The sequence below is a fragment of the Mirounga angustirostris genome, unplaced genomic scaffold (assembly GCF_029215605.1).
Source record: "Mirounga angustirostris isolate CCGP_5_RB_7025 unplaced genomic scaffold, mMirAng1.0.hap1 SCAF_13, whole genome shotgun sequence".
Lineage (NCBI taxonomy): Eukaryota > Metazoa > Chordata > Mammalia > Carnivora > Phocidae > Mirounga > Mirounga angustirostris.
Genome location: NW_026991721.1, coordinates 3831274 through 3854581, shown reverse-complemented (window position 1 = coordinate 3854581; position 23308 = coordinate 3831274). Strand labels below are relative to the sequence as shown.

At 59.3% G+C, this 23308-nt stretch overlaps 1 protein-coding gene and 1 long non-coding RNA gene across 5 annotated transcripts in view; one reads left to right on the top strand and one right to left on the bottom strand.

The window, feature by feature from the left end:
* Positions 1-7456, bottom strand: part of LOC123856865 (uncharacterized) — a 53837-nt gene extending 46381 nt beyond the window's left edge. The window contains exon 1 of one of the 4 annotated variants that reach the window (XR_010406753.1): positions 6547-7456. This is a non-coding gene — a long non-coding RNA (uncharacterized LOC123856865). The remainder of the gene's footprint in view (positions 1-6546) is intronic. The other 3 variants (XR_010406752.1, XR_010406751.1, XR_010406754.1) reach the window with 3 other exon arrangements.
* A 2898-nt stretch (positions 7457-10354) lies between these two features.
* CCND1 (cyclin D1) lies at positions 10355-23001 on the top strand. Its single transcript, XM_045893084.3, has 5 exons — positions 10355-10784; positions 12302-12517; positions 13028-13187; positions 16840-16988; positions 19665-23001. Exons 1-5 carry the CDS (start codon positions 10587-10589, stop codon positions 19827-19829), a joined length of 888 nt encoding a protein of 295 aa, XP_045749040.1. The 5' UTR covers positions 10355-10586; the 3' UTR covers positions 19830-23001.
* The last annotated feature ends 307 nt before the right edge of the window (positions 23002-23308 follow it).

Here is a 23308-nt window from a genome sequence, read left to right as displayed (position 1 = left end):
GATCCTGGAGTCCCTGGATCGAGTCCCACACCGGGCTCCCTGCTCGGCAGGAGTCTGCTTCTCCCTCTGACCCCCTTCCCTCTCATGCTCTCTCTCAAATAAATAAATAAAATCTTTAAAAAAAAAAAAAAAAAGAATAAGGGAGATAAGACAGCCTGAAACACAACCACACCATGCCCCGCATCCTGCCTCAGGAGGCCCCTGGGCCGCTCCCACCAGACTCTGCAGCATGACTGCATGGCCCAGACCCCGTCACCAGACCCTGTGACCTCAGACTGAAAACCCTAAACCCGAACCCTAGCCCAGTGGGACGGGACATAAACAGACCCACACTTGCACATTCCCTTGACTTCGGACGAAGTTACTACCATCAGGCAAACACTGCATGAGGGACACGCTGCTTGTTTAATGCTGACAGTCGCATTCCTTTGTTATGGAGCAGTGGATAATACACCCGTCAACAGCCTGCAGTGGGTTCCTGGGGGCGGGGGTCCTACTCCCAGCCGTCAGCCATTGCCCTGTTACAGGACTCAGCGCCGGGGGGGCCGGGGGGCATGTCCACCTGTCCTGCTGGAAGGCAGGCTCCTTGGGAGCAGGGATGGTGTCTGTTCTGAGCAGAAGCCCCAGGAACGGGGACACAGGCACACGGCAGGTTCGCTCTAATCCTCTACTGGCCCTGCGAGGGACCACCTTCTCCAGCTGCCCCCCTTGGCAAAAGAGGAGACTCAGGTCCCTGAGTGGGTAGGGATGCTAGGGGGAAGGGAGGAGATTGGGCTCCTATCCCCACTGAGGTGTAAGAACATCCCTAGCTTTCCGATGTCATGGTACCAGCTCTTATTGCCTGCTCTGGGGCAGCCCAGCCCATGGCTGGGGTGGAGGACACACATCAGGGGGCCGACAGGACCAACACACCCCCCACTCCCTAACCGCAGAGGTGCGGCCCTAAGAGCCCTGTCCCAGGGCGAGTCAGCTGCCCCAGGGTTCCTGCGGGGACAGAGAAGGGGAAAGAGTCTGGAAGCATGGCTAAGATTATTTTCTCCCTTTACAGCCTGATACCCTGGGTTATGTCTGGGGTGCTAAAGGTGTGGGTTGAGTCGGCAGGAGGCGGAGCCGAGGCCCCGCAGACGCCTGTTCAAAGGCCGCTGGTAATGCCCACCCTCTCCTCTGTCTTCACAGAGCATTGACCTTCACACGGCTCCTTAGGACGGTGGTTCTGGTGTCACAGCAAAAAAACATTCCTTATAAATGCCTGTGGTTCCAGGCTTGATGAGCTCCCTGCCGAAGGAATAGGAGGCAAGACGGAAGGACAGACAAGGGTGAGTCAGGAGGCGGGAAACGGCTGAGAGATCCTCTCTGAAAGCGTCTCCTGGGTCCCGGAGAGCTAAAGCCCCGACGTCTCCCCCGCCGCTGGAGGCTCGCTCAGGATGGGCCCGGCTACACGGGGGACGTGGGAACGCGTCGACACGAAACCTCGCTCACCAGCGCTCACAGCAGCGTGATTCCGAGGAATGGGAGGAGGATCGCCTGACTGCCAGTGGGCACAGGGCTTCGCTCGGCGGTGATGGAAATGGTCTACAGTTAGATCTTGGTGATGGCTGCACAGCTCTGCGAATATACTGAAAACCACTGGCTTGTCTCTAGATGGGGAAACTACGTGCTATGTAAACTATATCTCAATAAAGCTGTTTTTTACAAAGTGAAACTTGCAATCTGCAGGTGCTTTGTCATTTACCTCTTCCCCCCACGCACCCCCCCACCCCCCGATTTTAGAGTCAGAGCCAGCAGGCATCCCAGCTCCACCATGGCCACAGGACCCCTGCTGGCCTCAACTTCCCCGTCTGTAAAATGGGGATAAAGGGACTGTCCCCAGAGTGACTGTGAAGCCCACCCTTGAGGGCTTTCCCCTTGCGGCTGTGACTGTCACCTGGGAAACCACAAGGGCATTCGAGACCTGTTGCTTTTCGACCACTCCAAAAGCAAAGAGAAACAGAGGAGAAAGATCCTCACCCAGGACAGGGCAATGAAAGGAAAACTTCACATATATTTTCCCCTTTGGCTGGAAGAATATCAACCCTGCTTATAGAAGCCTTTGATTTTTAAAATAAATGGGAAGGCGAGTTGGTTGGGACCTAATGAAGGCGGTGTGCTTCACCCCCACTCAAGTCCTCGGGGCGCAGGATTCAGGGTGGGTCTTTGCTAATGACGGCGGCACTCACCAGATTTAGCTCCCCCGATTTGTTTAATCTGTGTGGAGACCCTGCAAGGTCTGCACTATCATCATGTGCGTTTTACAGGTGAGGGAACGGAGGCTCAGAGAGGGCGAGGTCACGTGCATGGGCCATGGAGGAGCTGGGACTAGGAAGGGCTAGTGAAGCAAAGCCACTTTGCTTTCAAGCTAGTGAAACCCTGGGAGAGTTCAGACTCTTCGCTACTGACGGAAGTATGGACCCTGCACTGTCTCCCTTCAGGGTTTTCTCTTGTGCGGTCCAAACATCTAGAACATTCTCTCCTCCCTCTTTGCCTGTTCATTCTCTACCCTTCCTCATTCTTGGGTGAAGCCTTTCTCTTCACCCCAGTCAGAAAGCTAATGGCAATCAGGCTGCTCGGGACTTCCACCTGTCTACCTCCGGAGAGGAGCGAGCAAGACAAGGAGGAGAGTAGCTTGCAGAAGGCACCTGCCAATTTGGCCATGAATTCCCGTGTAAAAGCAGCTTTCCATGCATTATTTCTCAGGTGTCCATGGGAAGCCCTGGAGGACAGACACCGTAACTCAGTCATGTTTGGGGCCTGTCTCCTTGCCCCTAAACGGCTAATAAGGACTGACTCAGACCAAACACAGGAATTTGATTGCCTATTCTAAGCTGCTACAAGGCATATCCCAAGTTTCTCCCTCTCCCTAGCCCTAGCGGGCTGAACAGTATCCTCCAAAAAGCTGTGTCCACCTCCTAACCACGAGAGCCTGTAAATTTGACCTTATTTGGAAAAAAAGGTCCTTGCAGATGTAATCAAGGGAAGGATCTAGAGATGAAATCATCTTGGGTTATCCATGTGGGCCCTAAACCCAATAGCAAGTGTCCTTATAAGAGTCAGAAAAAGAGAACACAGAGAGGAGCTGCCACATGAAGACAGAGGCAGAGGTTGGAGGGGTGCGGCCACCAGCCCAGGGAAGCCCGGAGCCCCCAGCAGCTGGAGGAGCCAGGGAGGATCCTCCCCCTAGCGCCTCCGGAGGGAGCACAGTCCTGCATCTCGATTTTGGACTCTGACCTACAGACTGTGACAGAACAAATATCTGTCATTTTAAGCCCCCCCCCAACAATGTGTGGTCCTTTGTCACAGGGTCTCGTCAGGCCCGAGGAGGGGTTAAGGCTCCAGGTGGAGGGTGAGCACTAGGCTGGCCCACTCCGCTTCACCCCTTCTCTCTGGTATTGGTAAATCTTCTGTGGCCATCGGGCTGGATATAATACCGAGTTCTTTACTTAGGACTCAGCTCGGGGTCCTAATCGCGATGCCTACCCCCCAAGGGCTTAGGAGCCTGTCTTCAGCCTCTCAGCCTCTCCAGGTCTCCCTATGGGCTCCCAAGTCATGTGGAGGCCCAGGCGCCCCCATGAGTCGGCCCCCCTGCCCCATCAGTACCCCGGGGGTAGAGACTCCACCTCCAGGCTGGCGGGTCCCAGAGCCCTCTCTCCCCACGAGGCTCCAACCACAGCTAAACATTTAAGCCAGCCTTCCCCACCCTCCCCATCCTCCTCTCACTGCAGCAAGACCTGGAGGCCAAGCTGTGCCCCGGCCACGGGCTCCCACAGTCAGGTTCATGGCTTCCTGAGACCTGCGCCTCTCTTTCAGCCATGTCATTGACCCACACCTTTGGCCAGTTTCACCTGGGACTGCCTTCCCCCCTTCCCCTTGAGTAAAGAGTGGCTCCTTATATGTGGCGGGAAGACAGGCACAAGCTCTGTTCATCCAAGAGACCTGAGCAGCGCCGTAGGGTAGCGGCCCTCTTGGACCCAGAAGAAACCCCCCACTTTTATATCTGTCCCCCTTCCTTGCATTGACATTTGTGCCCTTAATGAATGTGCTTACCTTTTTTTTTTTTTTTTGGAGAGAGAAGGCTCATGCACGTGGATGGGGGAGGGGCAGTGGGAGAGGGAGGGAGAAAATCTCAAGCAGACTCCTTGCTCAGCATGGAGCCCGATGGGCTGCTGGATCTTACGACCCTGAGATCACGACCTGAGCCAAAATCAAGACTCTGATGCTCAACCGACTGAGGCACGCAGGAGCCCCAGTGTACTTACTTTATAAATAAACCTTTTTATTCCTTTTCCAGGGCAAGAAGGAAGAAGGGAAGCTTAATGTGGTTCAACTTTTTTTTTTTTTAATTTAAAAATGCATTCTAGGATTTAAATCTCACGTCCACAGACAGCTCAGGAGAAGTCAGCAAATAAAAGCAAGTTTATAGACTAGAAAGCCATTTTTTAAAAATCCTCTTTCTGGATAGAAACTGAAATGCTTAATCAAGTCCACATACACCGTGCATCACATGGCCTTCATTCTGCACAAGAACAAATACATGAATGAACACACTGAACCGGCCTTGACATACACCAGGCCTTCCTGCAAACTGCTTCACACATATTACCTTAATTATGCTGCTCTGTGGCCTTGGGAAGAGTGAAGTCATACCCCATTTTACAGATGAAGACAAAGATTCACCCGAGACCGCACAGCTCCTGGCAGAGGCAGGTCTGTAGGTGATACTCTTGGCAGTTTCAGAAATATGGCTGCAAACTCCCTGACATCTTGAAAAAAATGGCTTGGTTTTGCAGGAATTCTTGAAAAAGTAGATTATTATCCTTATCGGCATCAAAGGGCCCTGAAATGGTTCTGACAGTGTCCATGAACACTGAGGGAGGTACAGCCTAAGGGCTTAGACAGCAGGACATCACGGTTGCCAGCTGTGTGAGCCTGGATAAGGTGCCTCAGTTTCCCCACCCACCAAGTGTGTTCTTGGGGTTTGTTTTGAAGATTAAATGCATGACAGCGATGAGCCTGGGGGTGGGGTACCTTGCAGGAGAAGTGAGGAATGAGGATGGGTCCATGAGTGGAGGCTTGCTCTCCAACCCTCCAGTAGCCCAGATTCTGAGTAAATGGGCATGTCTCAAGGGGGAGGGGGGAGGGCTGCTGGTACTGATGTGTTTCCAGTAGCCTTTTCTTCCCCCCTCCCCACCCATCCTTGCTTCGGAGATTGCTGGGTGAGCCCTCTGCCCACTCGAGGTTTGGGAGAGGTGGCAATATCTGGACAGCTTTTGGAATTCCTCGCACCCCTCCCAGCCTGGGGGACCTCGGCCTAGCTGGGGTCCTGTGGGCGCCAGTGGGACCCAGAGGTAGAGGCAAGCATCCTGTTGGTTAAGGTCAGCTGCTCAGGATCCTGGGATGTGCTCAACTCTTTATCTTGAACTAATCTTCAGAAAAAGACCCTTCAGAACTTTACCAAAAAAGAGCTGTAGCCAGTTTATTGGGTCTTTTCCTATGGGCTAAGCACTTCCCAGATTGGGCTTCCCAACTGTGCAGGGCATTGGGCTGTGCTGCCCACTGCTTTTGAATAATAAGGAGAAGTAGAAGGAAACGATCAGAAGCTGCAGCTCCTTTTCTGAGCTCTGTCACCGCTGGGAAGGCATTAATGGTCACTCCTGTTCCTCAAATGGATGGTCACCCAATTACAAATAACCAACAGGGCCTGAGACTCTTCCTGTCTGCCTTTACAAATCAATGTCATTACTCCAGCAGGACAACTCTCCTTATTGCGTTTAAAAAAACAATCTATCCATGCCTCCGCGTCCCGCACCCTGGGAGGTCCGCACCCGCTCCCCGGGTGCGCGCCTTCTCCAAGCCTTACGGTAAGCGCGGCGCGCAGAGCAACCACGTGGCGGCGGAACCGAGGCCGGGCGGGAATGTGCGGAATGCGCTGCGCGGCCCCGCGCGGCTCCCGAGCCAAGGCCCAGGTTCCCGCGGCGCGCGCCCTCGCCTCCCATCTCTCCTCAATCGGAACCCCCCCCCCACCGCCGATCGCCCGGGAGTCGCCGGAGCAGGTCGAGCCCCGCGCAAGCACCCTGGCGGCGTTTGGGGACAGACCATCGGGCTCCTCGGACTCCGCACGCCCAGAACTCCCCAAAGGGTCCAATCCCGTGACCGCCGCCACCAGCCCCGACCGCACGAGGCCAGGGGACCCAAGAGCAGGGGTGGAGGGCGTTGGGTATGCAGCCCCTCTCCCCGCACCTGGAAAAGAATTTCCTTTCCTTTTCCCCTCTTGGCAAGTGTCTGGAGCCCCAGAACTCGGAGGCTCCCCATAATAAAGACCTCGGCCATTCCTCCACCCACCCCCAAGGCCAAAGCGAAGGGTGGAAACGCTTTCGCTCTCGGGCATTCCAAGGGCACAAAGAAGGAGGCACGAGGATGTGGTCACATCCCGAACACAGTCTCTGGGAAAGCGCAGGGATGGGGAGCGAGTGACCAATCCTCCAGGCGAATGAGGAGGCGTCGAGCCCTTACCGGGAGGGGGGCGGAGAACACTGCGGGAGCCCACAGGTCTTAGCACGGGTCCTCCTCCGGGAAGGTCCCGCTCCAGCGAGCAGGCCGGCTGGGTACCGAGCCCCTCCCCCTGCCCCCCCCCGCGCGAGTCTCCGCAGGGGTGCTCCGCCCCGGGTAGGCCGCAGCCCAGCTTGGCGGAGGGAGAAGCGGATGGGACTTGGCCTCCTAGGTCATTACCCCCGCCCCCCAACCGATTTCTTTGCTTCGGTTGGAGGTGGTTACGTGCTCAGTCTGGGTGCCCACTCCGCCTCACTTGGCTAAAGACGGGCCAGGGGCCTGAGTCAAGAGGCCAGGGAATTCCTAGCGAATTTGGGGGTTTCATATTGCTCAGGGCACCAGGCGATGCTTTTTGAGGGACGAAGTTCAAGGAGTTCGATGCTTTCACCCCTAGGAGTGCACCTTCTCCCTAGGGAAACCGGAGGCGTTGTGAGCCGCCGCCCCCCCCCCCCCCCGCCCCCGCAGCACCTGTTGGGGTTTGCTTTTTAACTCCGGGCACACCTTGCTCGCGGCCTTCAGAGCTGGGGGAGGAGTGTCCCGTCCCCCGCATCCTGCCAGACCGACGACTGGGGCTCGGGGAGGGGGTTGGTCTGTGTGTGGCCAAAATTAATTGATCAGGGGCGGAAACAAGTCCGTGGCTTGGGACGGTGGGAGGTGCGGCTGCCCTGTTCCCAGCGTGTGGCTGTCCCAGGTGGGTGCCGGACCCAGAGTTCGTCCCGGCGCTCCCCGCAGCTTTGGAGCGCCAAGAGTCCGCCCCGTGTAGCCCTGGCGGAGCTGCTGCAGCGCAGGCACCTCTAGGAGCTTCGGGGGCGACCAGGGTGGGGGAAGGGGGGCCCCACTGCCCCGGGACCCCGCGGCCCGCATTCGGAAGCATTTTCCTGAGCGACTTAAGGGCTTAGTCCTTTCAAGTCGCCGCCAGGTATGCCGCTGCAGGTGACCCCGCCTGGGTGCGCCCCCTCCGGTCCCGTGTAGGGTGGGCGGCTGCGGGAGGTCGACGCCAGAAGGAGATCTCCACGGGGCCCCGCGCCCCCTCCCCAAAGCGCCCCTCGGGGCGGCGCGCAGCCGCAGTGCGAGCAGGGGTCGGCGCCGCGGCGGGCCGGTTCCTGAATGAACGCGCTCCCTTCCCCCGCCTGAATGAAGGTTCCCACAGCCAGGGACGGTGGCAAACGCGCCTGCCGCGGAATTCGCCCTCTCGGGGCCGGAGATCCGTTCCGGCCCGCCGCGGTCTCCCCTGCGGACGGGTGGGCGGCAAGGAAAGCGGGAAGGTGATTTAAGTTACTTTTGGGTTTTCTTTCCAACCAACGTAGTGCCTTCCCGATCGGGTCGCTGGTCCTTTGTCTCCGAATAGTCACCGAGATATGAGCGCAGAGCACTTTAAATGGGCCCAGAATTCGCAGTTCCTGCCTCGTGGTGGGTTTTTAAAAGGCAATGCAAGATTAAAACTGCAACAGAAAAGTTTTTAAGAGTTGCTATTCTCTTTGGGGAAAAAAAAAAAATTAAAATAAAAACGCGTCCTCGGCCCTCCTAGAAGCAGCCGCCCTCAAGGGCCCAGGGCTGGCGGACCCCTCTACAGCTCCAGGGACGCGTATCTGGGCGCCCCGGGATGGGGGCTGGGCCACTGGCGCTCCCCGCCAGGCCCCAAATTCCTGCGCCTCCCCCGCGGGTTCCTGGACGGCTCTTCACGCTCGCCGGCTGGGCTTGCACTTTTGCGCCCGTCCCTGAGCGGGGAAATCAACGAAGTTCCTAGTTGAGATCTGCCCGGTCCGCCTAGTAACAGCGCCGCGGCCCCATTGGCTCATGCTAATTCCAGTTTCCTCTGTCTTTCTCCTGGGTTAGGGGGAAGCTCCCTCCCGGACCCGGAGCCCGTTCTGCCGTAGTGGGCGAGCCTCTTGGTGACCCGCTGCCCCTCGCCGTCGCCGGCCTCCGCGGGCCGGGCCGGGGCGCCCGCGGGGCTCGGGCCCCTCGCCCGGCGGGCAGCAGCCGCCCGGTGATAGCGCGCAGCCCCATAAATCATCGGGGCAGCCGCCCGGTCGGGATTTTATGAATGAAAAGGCAGCCGGGCCGCCCTCGTGCGCGGGCTGCTGCTACTGCGAGGCACTGGCGTGCCCGGGGCCAACGCGAGCGTGGGTGCCCGGGGAGGGGGACACGGCGGTGGGCGCTCCCTGCTCGGGCCACCCACCGCTTCCGAGGCGTGAGCCGGGGGTAATTACCCTCCTGGACCCGGAATATGAGTAACCCTAATTCCCGGCGGGGGAGGGGGACGCGAAGATTCAGCCCTGAGAGGGGGGTGTCTTGTCTGACTGCGTGCACCCGTGCGAAGGGGAGGGGGCTTTTTCATCCGTTTTCTTTGAGCCTTTAGTGTTAGGGGATACGGCGGTTGGGTGACACTAAACTATATTCAGAGAGAAGTAAATGAACAGTTTTCTTAATTGGGGGCAAGTAGTGTGAAAACTTCTCAAAAAAAACCCTGAAGATTTGGCAAAATGTCCTTTTATTTTTTAAAAAAAAAAGGCACCAAAGAGACTAAATCTGAACAAAAATTTTTAAAAACCCACTTTTCTATATTCTTTTATATGGCTCTTGAGGTAGCGATAACATTGCGTTCCCTCTCGTATAACCACTAATATATCTAGATTTTGTTTAAAACCGGATCAATACACCCATTTCTTTAATTTAACAATTGTTCTAATTTTTGCCAGCCCCTGCCATCCCCCCCCCCCAACAGGCTCACGAATGCAGCCCCGGGCTAATTGTAAAGGTGCAGAGATGTCCATACCCCCAACAAAACCAATTAGGAAGCGTCCCGTGGTCTTGTCACAGGCAAGAGAAGCGACTAATATTTCCAGCGATTTAATTTTTTTTTTTTATTAAAAAATAAGTCAGGACAGAGACCACTATTTTGTAGCCTTCCATTCAGGGCGTTTTCCTAGTTCTTAAATTGCCGGGATGGGCGTGGGGGGCTGGGGGGGGATTGGGGATCCCTGAAAGGATGTATTGGCCAAGGTAGGAAGACAACCCGCAGATCCCCCAGGCGAGGAGGACAGGATGAAGGAAATGCTGGCCACCATCTTGGGCTGCTGCTGGAATTTTCGGGCATTTATTTTATTTATTTTATTTTTTGAGCGAGCACATGCTAGGCTGAAATCCCTTTATGGCTTAGGGATACCCCCTCGGGCATTTGCAACGACCCCCCTGGCGCGGGAACGAAGTCTCCACCAGGGTCGCGGACTCTGCTCGGCGTCCCCGAGTGCTAAGTGGTTCCTGAAATTTACACGTGTTAATGAAAATGAAAGAAGATGCAGACGCTGAGGTCCCTTGGCCGCCTCTCGGCCCGTGGGTGCCCTCGTGGCGTTCTCGGAAATGCGCCCATTCTCCCGGCTCGGATACAGGGTGTCGCCGAGCCCCAGAGTCCCCCCCCCCCATGCGGTCACCCCCGGCTGCGTGTGGCCTGGCCGCCCCCCACCCCAGCTGTCCCCCCTGCAGAGCCACCTCCACCCACCCCCCAAATCCCGGGGGACCCCCTCGGGGAGGGCAGGCACCCCTGCACCCCTCTTTCCCCGCGGGGAGAAAGGCAGCCTCGGGCGATTTGCATTTCTATGAAAACCAGGCTTCGGGGGCAACTCCGCCGCGGGGCAGGCGCGGCGCCTCCGGGATGGCTTTTGGGCTCTGCCCCTCTCCGCTCCCCGGCGCTCGGAGCCCGCGCCCCCTCCCCCTGCGCCCGCCAGCCGCCCCCCCCCCCCCCGCCCGCTCCCATTCTCTGCCCGGCTTTGATCTCTGCTTAACAACAGTAACGTCACACGGACTACAGGGGAGTTTTGTTGGAAGTTGCAAAGTCCTGGAGCCTCCAGAGGGCTGTCGGCGCAGTAGCAGCGAGCAGCAGCGTCCGCGCGCTCCGGCGAGGGGCAGACGAGCTCGAGGGAGCGCGGGGTAGCGGGAGCTAGAGCCGAGCGCGCACCGACCCGGGACCCACCGCCGTCCCCAGGCCGCCCAGTAGAGCCCCAGCCATGGCACACCAACTCTTATGCTGCGAGGTGGAGACCATCCGCCGGGCGTACCCCGATGCCAACCTCCTCAACGACCGGGTGCTGCGGGCCATGCTCAAGGCGGAGGAGACCTGCGCGCCCTCCGTGTCCTACTTCAAGTGTGTGCAGAAGGAGATCCTGCCGTCCATGCGGAAGATCGTGGCCACCTGGATGCTGGAGGTGCGGGGCTTCGGGCGGCTCTCTTAGGACTTTTCCTGCAACTTGTTGCCCAAGCCCACATTTCTTTGCCGCTCGTCTCCCTCCCATCTCTCCCACCCCAACTTTGAAGTTTGCCGGGGTGTTGCTAGGAATCGCATTTTCAGAATATATAGATATTGTGGGTATTTTTCCAACGAAAAAGGGGTGGGGGTGGGGTCGTTTGAAATTCCCTGTCCTGGCGGGGGTAGTGGGGGGGGAGCGGTCGGGGAGGGGACCCTTCGGGGAAAGCCAGTTGCCAGGGGCACCCCAGTTGGCTCGAGGGTGCGGGCCGGCGGCCTGGGCGCCCTTTGTGGCCCCCTCCCGCGCCCGAACCCCGCTGCGCCTCCTCTCCGGCTGCACTGCTGCGAGCCGCCGGCTCCAGGGGGAGGGGGCATAGATTTGATTTTTAAATTAATATCCATGGACACGTATGCAAGGGCCGCTCGTGCCAGTATTATGCGCCATCTTTGTTCTTTTATTGCAAAGCAAAAGTGTTTATTAATAATTGGGGGCAGGGTGGGGGCGGGGAGCGGCCGGCGAGGCGCTGGGGCCGCCGCGAGGGGCCGCGCGGCCGCCGGGAACCGAAGGGAGGGGCGCCGGGACGGAGCGCGGGCAGCTCGGGGGGGACCCCGCTCGGGAAGAGGGGCCCCTTTGTTCGAGCTGCAAGTCCCGGGGCGCCCCGCACGGCCAGCCTGGGCCGGCGAGCACGCCGAGCTGCAAGGTCGCGTGGCCCCCAAGACACTGGGGATTGACCCTGGTCCGCAGGGGTCTCAGCTTGGGGGACCTTTCTGGAGCGAGCCGGCGGCCCGGGGCACACTTTCAGGCCTTCGGCGGGCGCCCGGGGGGCCCGCAGATATTTTAAAATAATTTTTGAAAGTACGGCGTGGTGCCCTTGCGAGAGGGAAACGGCGCCCGCGCCCAGGGGGAAGGGGGGTGCCCCGAGTTTGAGTTCCTGGGGCTCTCCCCGGAGCTTGCAACGGGCCCTCGACCCCCGACCTGGGTAAAGGGCCGCCCGAGGGTCATTTTCAGGGGGTTCTTAGGTGCCCAGTTATTTTTTTTATATTTTTAAATATTTTTTGAAAAGATGACGTCTGGGGAAATGCGGCGCGGCGGCCTGGGACGCCACCTTTGTGTCTCGCAGGCGCTGTGAGCGCGGCGCCCAGCCCCGCGGCCCGCCCCGCGGCCCCGCACCCCCTGGGGGCGAGCCCCGGCCCGGCGCGCCCCGGAGCACCCACGCGGGCCGGGGTCCCCGGGGCGGGCAGCCCGCGCGCGCCGCGCGCTGCCGGCCGTGCCCACTCCCGCCCCCACCGTGCCAGCCTCCCGGGGACTTTCCCTTTCAGTTTCGGGGTGGGTGGGCACTGGGGACCTGCGGGGGAGGGGACGCGGCCGCGGGCGCTTCTGCCGCCCCCCACGCCCGACCCCGGCGCGGGCGGGGGTGGGGGCGCGGGGTCTCCGCGGAGGGGCCCGGCGGCGGCGGTCACGGCCCCGTGCCCCGGCAGGTCTGCGAGGAGCAGAAGTGCGAGGAGGAGGTCTTCCCGCTGGCCATGAACTACCTGGACCGCTTCCTGTCGCTGGAGCCCGTGAAAAAGAGCCGCCTGCAGCTGCTGGGGGCCACCTGCATGTTCGTGGCCTCGAAGATGAAGGAGACCATCCCCCTGACGGCCGAGAAGCTGTGCATCTACACTGACAACTCCATCCGGCCTGACGAGCTGCTGGTAACCTGGGACCCCCGCCGCCCACCGACGCCCCTTGCGCCCCTGGACCCCGGGGGTGGGGGAGGTGCAGGGGACGGGCGGCCCCCCGCACGCCGCTGGCGCACCCTACGCCCCGAGCACCGGCGGCCACACCGGCGGGGCCCCTTTCGGGGAGCGGGCGGGACCCCCGCCGCCCCCCGTCCCCAGCGCTCCCCACCGCACACTGCAGCTCGGACTCCCACCTCGTCTGCCCCCCTAGCGAGGCCGAAAAGTGGGCGGCGCGCGCCCTCTAGCGACAGCGTCGGGCAGCCCGCGCTGCTTACAATAAGGACTTGCTTTCCAGGTGTGGGTCTTTTTTGTCCCCGCTTGGGAACCGTTGGCCTCTTCCAGGCACCCTCTCTTTTGGGATCTCTTTTGGGGTGGCATGCTGTCCTCCATTTCCTGGACCCCCAACGTGCCCTATCCTTTCTCTTCTGGGCCGGAGCTCCCCCCCTGCACCTCACTTTATGCTTGTTCACCCCACTTCCACAGCAAATGGAGCTGCTCCTGGTGAACAAACTCAAGTGGAACCTGGCCGCGATGACCCCGCATGATTTCATCGAACACTTCCTCTCCAAGATGCCAGTGGCCGAGGAGAACAGACAGATCATCCGCAAGCACGCACAGACCTTCGTTGCTCTCTGTGCCACAGGTAGGGCGGCTGGGTCCTGCTGGTCCCCCATCCTGGCCTCCATGGGTGCCCCCTTGCCCCTGGTGGAGGAGCATCTTGCCCTTTGCCTCGGTTTCCCCATCTCAAGAGCTGGGCCCCAGGCCCTACTGCTCTCAGAGGTGCTCCTCTTCCCTTGGACCTAGTGCTGGGGCTGGGTGGAGGGTGGGGGGGTCCCTTTCTGGGTCAGGCAGCTGAGGCTGGCCACGGCCACCATGCAGTGCCTTGGGGATGGGGGTGGGTGGTCCACCAGGCTGCGGCCACTCCCTGCTGAAAGGGGTTTACCTTGGCTGCCCAGCCTGCCTCCCCCACTCCTGTCCTCCTCCCCGCCCCCCCATCACCAGTCCTTCCCCATGTCCTCAAGGGGCCCCCTTCTGGCCTCTCCCGGGCTGGGCCACCTGCCAGGGGCGCCTACAGGGGTGGGGAGCGACGGCCCGCAGTGCCTGCACCACGTGCTCTGGGCGGCCAGCAGCAGCCCTGGTGCGGGGGCGGCCAGCAGAGGAGCTTGGCCGCCTGAGGCCCCGCCAAGGGGTGTCTCAGGCCGGCGCAGCTCAGCTGAGTCCTGGGAGGGGCCTCAGAGCAGCCTGGGGTTGGGCTGCTGCCGTTGGCAGCAGGGGGCCAGCCCTCCCTCCCCCTGGCAGGGCTCTGATGGTCCCTGGAGGCCCCTCCCTGACACCGCCCTGGCCCCAGCCCCTAGGCAGCCAGCGTTTCAGCCCTCATCGCAGACACCCACATACACAGGCCCCGCGTCGCCCCCCATTTCCCCCAGCCCTAACCCTGACACCCTGTGACCTCTTTGCCTCTCCCTGCGATCGCATGGGCGGGGCCCAGGAGATGTGGAGAACCCTGCCTGGGGACCCATGCCCCCATCCCAGCCAGCTCTGCAGTGGGCCACCTCTGCCCCTGGTCAGGCCTCAGCTGTCACGTGTGTTTGGGGCTCACCGCGGGCAACCGGAGGGCCACACAGCATCCAAGGGCGAAGTTGGCGTCTATCACTCCCTCCCCACAAGCGGTAGAACCCCTAGTCTGGCATCTCCTGGCACCCTCCTGATGTCAGGGTGCTCCGATGGCTGCTATTTCTGGGTCGGGCGAGAGTCGGGGAGATTCTGCCGGCCCCCCCATCCTCCGCCTCCTGCTCAAGGCGTGACCCTCTCCTCCAAGCCCTTCCAAGTGAGAGGAGTAGGGGGACACCGTGGGCCTGGATGGATCTGAGGGGTGGCAGCTCCGGCCCCGGGGCAGGGGCAGGGAGCCTCCCACTGGCCATCCCCTCGGCCTCCAGGGGCCAGCCCCGCAAGCAGGCAGGGAGGCGTTCTCTGGCTGGGGCGCCTCGGAAGAGAGAGGCCTCTGGAGACTTCCAGGCAGCCTTTTATGGAGCTAAAAGTGGTTCAGAGAAACGGCAAAGTTTCCTGGAGATAATGCAAGGAACGGTTCTTGCACACCCTCCCCCCCCAGGATGGCGGGGGCGGCCGGGAGCTCCCCCTCCCCCAGAACCCCAGGGAAGTGGGGTGTGCAGCCGGCATGCAGTGCCTGGCAGTGCGGGGAGCAGGCCTGGTGCAGAGGCCCTAAATGGGCTTCGGCGCTGACTTCCCAGCTGCCATGGGTTGGTGTGCGTGAGCGCCGGGCCTCTGTCTGAGACTGGGCCCGGCAAGCACCCCCCGGCCTGCAGGCTGCAGCCTGCACCCAAAGGCCTGGGCCTCCCTGGAGGGAAGGTGGGGGGATGGCTGGTGGGGCCCCACAGGGAACAGGAGGAGGAGAGGGTCACCCGCCCCCCCAGGGCCCTCAGAAAGATTCTCCGGGTCCTGATCCTTGCCTGCACCGTTCGAACATACCTGAGACGCAGCAGGGCCTTTGGTCACAAGGGGGCCTCTCACTTTTGAGTGACGTGATGGCAGCTCAGAAGCAGGTTGGCAGAGACGGTAGTGAGGTGGAGGTGTGAGCAAAAACCCCAGGAGATATTTTTGTCCCCCATATCAAGGGTCCCGCTTGATGATGCCGTGGGGGGGGGCTCTGTTCTTGCTCTGGGTCTCCCACACATGTGCACACATCCCCCACGCTCTTCTGTAAATGTGTATGTACGTCTGTGTACGCTGGAGCTTTTCGGGGTGCTGCCTTGGGTTAGGTAAGCAAATGACCAGGGCTGGTGGGAAGCTGACGAATCATCGAAGCTAGTGAGTAGGTCTTAGCAAGGGTCAGCGATGACCCCAGTGTTGGCTCCGGCCACGGCCCCAGGCTCTCTGCACTAGGCAGAGTGGAAGCAAGTGTCGGAGCTTCAGGGATGCAGTGGGGTTTCTCCTCATCTACATGCGTAAGCCCTGCACACGCACATGCACGCACACCCTTCGTGGGGAGGCGGGCTTCGGAAGCGAGCCTGCCCCCACTACACCATCCCGCTTGGTCTCAAGGTCCAGCCAAACTTGGGACGGCAGCAATTTCTGTCTGCAACCCTGATGTGCCTCAACGAAAAGCTAGTCGTCCGTGGCTCCCGGCTCAGACTGGGTGGCACTGCTCTTTCATTTAAAGAGGGAAAGAGGTGGCTGCCTCTTGAGGGACTTCTCTTTCACGGCGCCCGGCAGCGGGCTCTGTCGCTCCCCAGGGTGGCTGCCCTTTTCCCCAGCCCCCTGCCTGGCCACGCTCCTTGGGCCAGGCCTGCAGTCTGCTCCCTGGACGCAGCCTTAGCTGGGCTACTGGGGTGGGACCCCTGGGCCCACGAATCCCCTCCCGCTCAGCTCACCCAGCCTGGTCCTGGCACTCCATGCACACAAGAGGGGACAGGACGAAAGGGCTGATAAAGACGGCACGTCGGTGCCCCCCCCCCCCATTGAGACGCAGAAATCAGCGGCCTCCCCCACCAAGAATTCCTCACTGGGCGCCACAGAATGGCAGCCCACAGGCTCCATGCGGCCACTTACACATCCTTCCCGCTTCCCCACCTTTTCATGACAAGTGTGGGAGGTGCTGGGGCTCAGCCTAGGAACAAAAGCAGGAGTCCCCCCATCTATCTGAGCTGTGCCTCGGGGCAGAGGGGACGGCGTGCTGGTGACTGGCAGGTGAGGTAGTGAGGAAACGCTACCCCCGCTGGTCCCAGGAGGAAGATACAGTGGGGATAAGCATCCCATGCCACCACGGGGAGTGCTGTCCTGTGCGCACTCCCGGAGGGCCGCCCTGGGGGACGGCGAGACCCGTGTGCCCCTCCCAGAGTGCAGACCTGATGGGCCGCCCCCAGTCCCTGGGGCCCGGCCACACGTCTTGTTCCTTGTAGTCTGTCACCTTTTTAAAATTTTGTGAATAAGCAACACGCTCCCAAGGCTCAAGTATAGTGATGTCCCTTGTCCCTTCCCCAGAGGCCTTTGTGGTTTGTTTCTGCCAGTGGAGGTTTCCTCAGTTTGCTTTTTTTGTTTTCAAGTGAACGTCACAAGCTCGAGTTGGGTGAATCCCAGGCCTGGCTTCTGCTGTCCAGCGCTGGGTGGTGCCGGGAGCCGGAGCTCCTCCTGACCCGCCCTCAGAATCCACAGCCCAGGCCAGCCGTTGGCGGGGACGCACCCTGATGTGGAGCTGGTGCTTGGGATTGCCGGGATCACGGGTCCCATGGAGGGTCCCCAGCTCACGGCCCCCTTGCCTCTCTCCTTCTCTGCTACAGATGTGAAGTTCATTTCCAACCCGCCCTCCATGGTGGCAGCTGGGAGTGTGGTGGCCGCCGTGCAAGGCCTGCACCTGGGGAGTTCCAACAGCTTCCTGTCCTACCACCGCCTCACTCGGTTCCTCTCCAAAGTGATTAAGTGTGATGCGGTAAGTGATCGAGGGCACTGCCCCCGCGCTAGCTTGGCTTCTATCCTTCTCTTCTGCTAGAAACTTCTAGTACCTGGGGGCCCAAAGCTGCAAATTCACTGATGGGAAATGCCGTGGCTCGTGCCAAGGCCCCAGAGATGATGGGGGGGACCATGTGTGGGACGGGACAGGTGCCGTGTTCAGAGGCATGGGACCGGGGCCCAGGCTCATAGGGTGCGAGCCTCACCCCACTCTCCTGGGGCTCCTCTGGAAGGAGAAGCATCTCCCAGAACTTGTGGGTGGGCCAGGAGGGTCCTCAGGCTTCTGGTGCCCCCGGGGCTCCCAGGAGCAGGCGGGAGCCATACAGCCCTCCCGGGGAGCCGTCCAGGAAGAGGGGCCACAAGGCAGGCCCGTCAATGATCCGTGCCCTAATGGCATGTGGAGTTGGGGCCCAGTTGGGCTTTGTCTGGGCCACAATGCGGATGGCTCGTAAATGGGGGCTTGAAAAGGCTTCTGTGAGGTCTGCAGGCACAACAATGGCCCGTGGAGACAACCTCGTGTTTTACGGCCCCTTTGAGAGGCTGCGGCCTTCGGGGCCCCAAGTCGGGGCCGGTTGTGTCTTCCTTCTTCAAAACGCCATTGTTGGATTCCCAATTCCTTTCTTGTCTTAGAGGAAGAATGGAAATCACAGTTACGGGGGTTTGTGGCCTTTACCAGATTAGACCAGCGAGGTGGGCGGGTCAGCCCTCGGCCTCCGCTGGTGTGCCGAGTGGGAGCGAGTGACCGCCCTGACCCCGGTCCAGCTCGGGCTCAGGCTCGGGCTGCCTTCTGGTGGTCCGCCCTCGAGGCCCCCGGAGGCCCTGTGGGCCCTAGCAGCTGCTGCCTCACGGCACCATGGAGGGAAGGAAAGCCGGGCTGTGGGCAGAAGCCTGCCCGTCCCCTGCCCAGCGCTGCCGGCTGCCTGGAGGGGACCACATTTTTGCTTCTCTCCCTGCTGGGAGCAGGCTGTTCTTGGAAGGGGGGGGTCCCCTCTCAGTCTCCGTGCTTACTGGGCCTCCTAGAGGGATGGGGTGTCCTGGCCAGCGTCACCCTGCGGCTCACCTCGGCGAGGGAGACACACCACAGACAGTCTGGGCACAGACAGCTGTAGATCGGAACCAAGATCGCAGCTGAGGGCCGGGGGAGAAATCAGTTGAGACTGAAATTCGTTAGTCTGGTTACCCGGCGACCAACGCAGCAGAGCCTGGGCCCTGGAGCCTACGTGTCCTCGGGCCGCAAGCTTGCGTCCGCCCTTCCCCAGAGCCGCCCCGGTCACCATTGTGGCTCTTCCCGGGCTAAGGCTGCAGGCCTCAGTGGCCATAAGGAAGAAGTTAGGGCCATGCGGCCGGGGGGAGTCCCTTCCTGCACCCCTCCGCCACACAGCCCCCCATCCCGAGTCCCCAGGGGCAAGAAAACCGTCGCCCCCTAAGAGCTGCCTGCTGAGAGCCACTGCAGGTGGGCAGGTGGGTGGGCGCCGCCGGGCCTCGGGGGTGGGATGGGGGGCTGTGCTGGGGGTTGGGGAAGCTATCAGGAGTCCTTCGTTCCATACCAGGCCTTCTGAGCCTCAGTTTCCTCATCTGTAAAACTGGCTGTTTGCACCTATCCTGCCTTGGTTACTTGCCATGACAAATAACAGAAGGGGTGGGGTAGGAAGGCCCTCCGTGTAAAAACGTAGAGCTCTGCAAACATGGCCGAGCCCCAGGGACTCACTCGGAAGACTTGCTGGCCTGGATCCACTCCTTTTAGGCAGTGAATACCCATTTCATGCCCCACCTGGTTGGGAGCTCAGCGGCACCTTCCCCAGGTGCGTCCACGGTTCCCTGTTCCTATGGGAAAGGCACAGGTCTGTTTTCCAGGCTGGCCTGGAGACTCTACCTGGTTCTAGAATAGAAGCCCAGTGGGGCATCCCAGGAGTTAGGACGGGCCACCTCCGAGCCGCCGGGAGATTTGCTCCCGTGAGACCAGGAGAGGCCCCTGGACTCCCAAGATTCCTCTTGGGCGTTGAGACCTCTGGGAGGGCGCCGGGCCAGGCCAGTGCGTTCTCCCAGGGTGCAGGCCAATCGGGCGAGGACGGAGGGGGACAAAGGGTCCGGGCCCCCCCCACCCAGGCCACCCAACGTTCATTCTCAGTCATGCACAGCCTAACGCTTTTGACGGCCATTCATCACGGAAGGCTGGGTTCACCACAAGGGCTGACACGGCAGAGGTTAAGTCCGAAAAGCAGGGCTCAGGGGTCCTCTCTGGCCTGGATCAAATGGCACCGAATCCGCTGAGGGCAGCGGCGGGGCCGGTGGGAACAGCAAGCTGGGATCAGAGGCTGGCAGAGGAATTCTAGTGGGGGACTCAGGCCCCGGGGGCCTCAGGGCAGGCCAGGGAGACACCGGACGGGAGGCCGAGGGCGTCCTCGTGTACGGAAGATGGCCTGCATGGGGCCTTTGGTCCTGAGTAGGTGTGTGCGCTCCACCGGCAGGGGTGGGGGGCCCATGCTGGTCGGTCCTGGGGTTTGGGCACTGGCTCCATGTTGTCCTTCACCCGATCTGGGGGAAGCAGTGCTTTAGATGAGCCTTGCTTTTCTCTAAAACGGATCAAGTGCTGGTGTTTGGGGGAGGGCCCAGGCGGCAGGCTCCATCTGAGGACCCCCGTCTCCCCTCTGGCCAGGACTGTCTCCGGGCATGCCAGGAGCAGATCGAAGCCCTGCTGGAGTCCAGCCTGCGCCAGGCCCAGCAGCAGAGCCTGGACCCCAAGGCGGCAGAGGAGGAGGAAGAGGAGGAGGAGGCCGACCTGGCCTGCACACCCACCGACGTGCGAGACGTGAACATTTGAGGGGGCGCTCGCGCGCGTGCGCGGGAGGGGCCGGCCCCGGGTGCTCCCGACAGGACCGTGCTCCTTGCCAGGACCGGTCACCACCAGAAGGGAAAGCTTTCCTTCTCCTTTACTGTGGGTTTGTTTCCTTTGCTCTTTTCTCCCTTCCGTCTCTGACTTAAGCAAAAGAAGAAAAACTGTCTTTAAAAAAAAAAAAAAAAAAAAAGGAGAGAAAAAAGAAATAGTATTTGCATAACCCTGAGCTGGGGGGTGGGGGGAGGTTTGCTACAAAAATAGAGGATCTTATACCCCATAATCAACTAGATTTTATATGGACGTGTTTGTGTCTCTGTGTTGTTAAGGATAGGCATTAACACAAGGAACGAGTCTGCAGGGGAGGATTAGATTTGATTCTTTATGTGTTTAAAACAAAACGGGAAAAAAAAGCATAAAAACGTTTTAAAAACTAGAAAAAAGCCAACCAACCATTTTTGGAGTAGACAGGATTTTAGGTAGCAAACGCACTCGCGTGCCGTCCCCGAGGAGCGCGGCTTTAAGGCGGTCCTAGGTACCCTGCATCTCGCTTGCTCGTGCATGTAGTCACTTTATCAGTCCTTCGCGCGTGTTTTATTTTATTCCGTAGGTAGGCGTGTAACCTCTTCACCTGTCCGTGGCTGATGTAACCTCAGTTAGCGTAGCGTAGAGCTCAGCGTGGTCGCGTGCTGGCCCTCTTTCCGCCGCGGCCCGACCCAGAGCGGGTGGCCGGGGCCCCGGCTGGCGGCACAGCGGACACGGAAAACCAGCTCCGACTCCCGGCCCGCGCTGCTGGTAAAGAGAACCGCCATAGCGACGTAATATATTCTATTTTTATAATCTTCCTATTTTTGTAGTTGCCTGTTGATGAGATGCTGGTTTTTCACCCCCACAGACCTGCAGCCTGCTCACATCCAGGTGAAATCCACAGCTCCTTTTTTTTTTTTTTCTTTTTTCCTTCTCAATATTCTAGAACCATTCCATTTCAAAGCACTTTCAATCCAGTGGTTATAGGGAACCTCTCTTGTTTCTGTTGTGTGTGGAGGGCGGGTGGGGGGGCAGTTTCTTAATGGAATGGTTTGGGAATATTCACGTCTTTGTGTGCAGACAGGATGGCGAGGCAAGTGCATGTCACTTAAGGAGTTAGCGGAAGGGGATGTTCTTGAAGGCGAGCTTCCGGTCAAGAAGTGCATTCTTACATTGCCAGGATGATGCATTCCTTTCTCTGTAGAGCAGTGGAAGTTCGGGAGTCCTTGGTGCCAACTGGTGTTTGAAAGCATAGGGGGCCTTTAAAGGTTGACCTAGAGAACGCGTAGTTTAAGGGTTAGGAAGGTTTTTAAACACTAAAATATATAATTTATAGTTAAGGCTAAAAAGAATATTTATTGCAGAGGATTGCAGAGGATGTTCATAAGGCCAGTATGATTTATAAAGTAATGCAATCTCCCCTTGATTTACACCTACCCACACCCACCCACACACCCACACCCACACACACACACACTTTTTTGCCTTTGATGTTGCAGGTTTCATACAGTTTGTCAAAGTTAGGTCTTTTTTCGTAGGAGAGAGAAAAAGATCCTGAGGAACAACACAGAGAGCATGGATTTGGCTGACTCAGCCCGTCTTGGCGGTTTCCCAAATGGGAACCCCATCTGAGAGGCCTCGGAGTTCCACAGAAAGTTAGGGTACCCAAAAACAAGTTCAGCCCCAACATATTCTTGTCCCCGGTCCCCTCCTTTTGAAAAAATTTTAACCACCAACAGACAATTTGCACATCTTGGCTATGTACCTTTTTGTAATGACTATGTAGGGAGAGTCGAAGGCGGCGAGAGCACAGGGCTGGTGCTTGGCGGGGACGCAGAGGGGCGTGCGGGCGTGCGGAGGGCCGACGGCGGGACCACGTGGCGGGCAGGCTGCGGCTCAGTTTCCCGATTCGCTGCTACCGATGACTTCCCAGCACAGTTTGGAAACCGATTCACATCACTTTTCTGTATCTCTTTCACATTGTTTTGCTGCTATTGGAAGATCAGTTTTTTTGTTTTTGTTTTACAATGTCATATACTGCCATGTTCTAGTTTTAATTTTCTCATAGAAAAATGTATTAAGGATGCCTTTTTTTTTGGTAGATTTTTTTTTTTTTATGTGATCAATTTTGACTTAATGTGATTTACTGCTCTATTCCAAAAAGGTTCCTGTTTCACGATACCTCATGCTTCTCTTAGCCATGTGTAGACCAGGCGGTCAGGCTCCTTCTGACCCGCGGCCTCCCGCTCCCGAGGACACGCGGACCGGGATCACGAAATGGGCCTGGTAGGGTGGGCTCTGGGCCGCGAGCGAGCACGCAGCGTGGCGTCCGTGGGGCCGCGACCGCTTCCTTCCCCCTGCGCCTGTAACCCTGGGCTGTCCACCCGACTGGGACGTGCCACCGTCCTAGTTTTTACAGCCGTATTGTTCTTTACGTGTAGCTATGAAAGTTGCATTATTATATTATTATTATTGTAACAAGTGTGTCGTCACGTGCCACCGCAGTGCTGCAGGACTCAGTCACTCGGGATGAGCGGAATCACTTCTGGACTTGGTGAAAGTTCCGGGTGTCGCCTCTGTCGTTATGTACTAGTGTTCTGTTTGTTCTCTTCATTGCAGCATAATGCTAATTTAAAAAAGACTCCAGATCTCAGTGAAGCCAGCTAACAGTGCTGTGTGCCCGAGTCGCCTAGCACGCTGCCGAACCAAAAGGATTTGCACCACGGGCGGCCCCTGCCCCCCGCTGGGTCAGCCTGGGTGCTCCCTGGCCATTGGCAGGCCCCGGCCCCGCCCCGCCCCGCCCCTGCAGGAACACTGCTTCTGCTTACCTCATCCGTTCTGGCTGCGGCATCTCTGTCTGAACCAAACGGGGTCCTTGAGGGACGGTCTGTCCTCGTGGGGGGGTGGGGGGCTGAACATTGTGTGCTCAAAGGCCAAAGGCCGGTGGCAGGCCTGGGGAGCACAGTGGAGTCTGTCCTGTGACCAGCCAGTCTGCGAGGGTCTCTGGGGGTGGGCGCTCTTGGTCTGTGTGTGTTTTGGTTGCACACCGTGGCACAGACATGTAACCGGCACGTTCCCAGCAGAAAGCAAAAGACAAACGTGAAAAGTCTAGAAATAAAATCGGTAAAACCCCGGTACGGTGCCTGCCTGTTTCCTGGGGCGCGGGGCGGGGGAACAGGGCCCGAGCTGCTGGGTCCTGGGCTGGGGGGATGGCAGGCAGCCGGGGATGCCTGCCTTGCCACTGCCGACGTTTGGGGCCAGATCCTCCTCCGTCGCGGGGAGCCGCACCCCTGGCCTCCGTTCACCAGATGGCAGGACGGTCTCTGGTTGTTTCACTGTCACTGAAAATGACTGTGACATTGCCAGAGGTCCCCTGGGATCCAGAGGGAGTATGTGATGCTCTCGGCTTCGAGGAAATGGGGGAAGGGCTGGGAAGAGGT

What these genes read in the sequence shown, in the direction of transcription:
- CCND1 (XM_045893084.3), top strand. Translation starts at nt 10,587, where the DNA reads ATGGCACACCAACTCTTATGCTGCGAGGTGGAGACCATCCGCCGGGCG. An exon ending in CGTTGCTCTCTGTGCCACAG is followed by an intron (nt 13,188 to 16,839) that starts GTAGGGCGGCTG and finishes TCTCTGCTACAG; the next exon opens with ATGTGAAGTTCATTTCCAAC. An exon ending in AAGTGATTAAGTGTGATGCG is followed by an intron (nt 16,989 to 19,664) that starts GTAAGTGATCGA and finishes CCCTCTGGCCAG; the next exon opens with GACTGTCTCCGGGCATGCCA.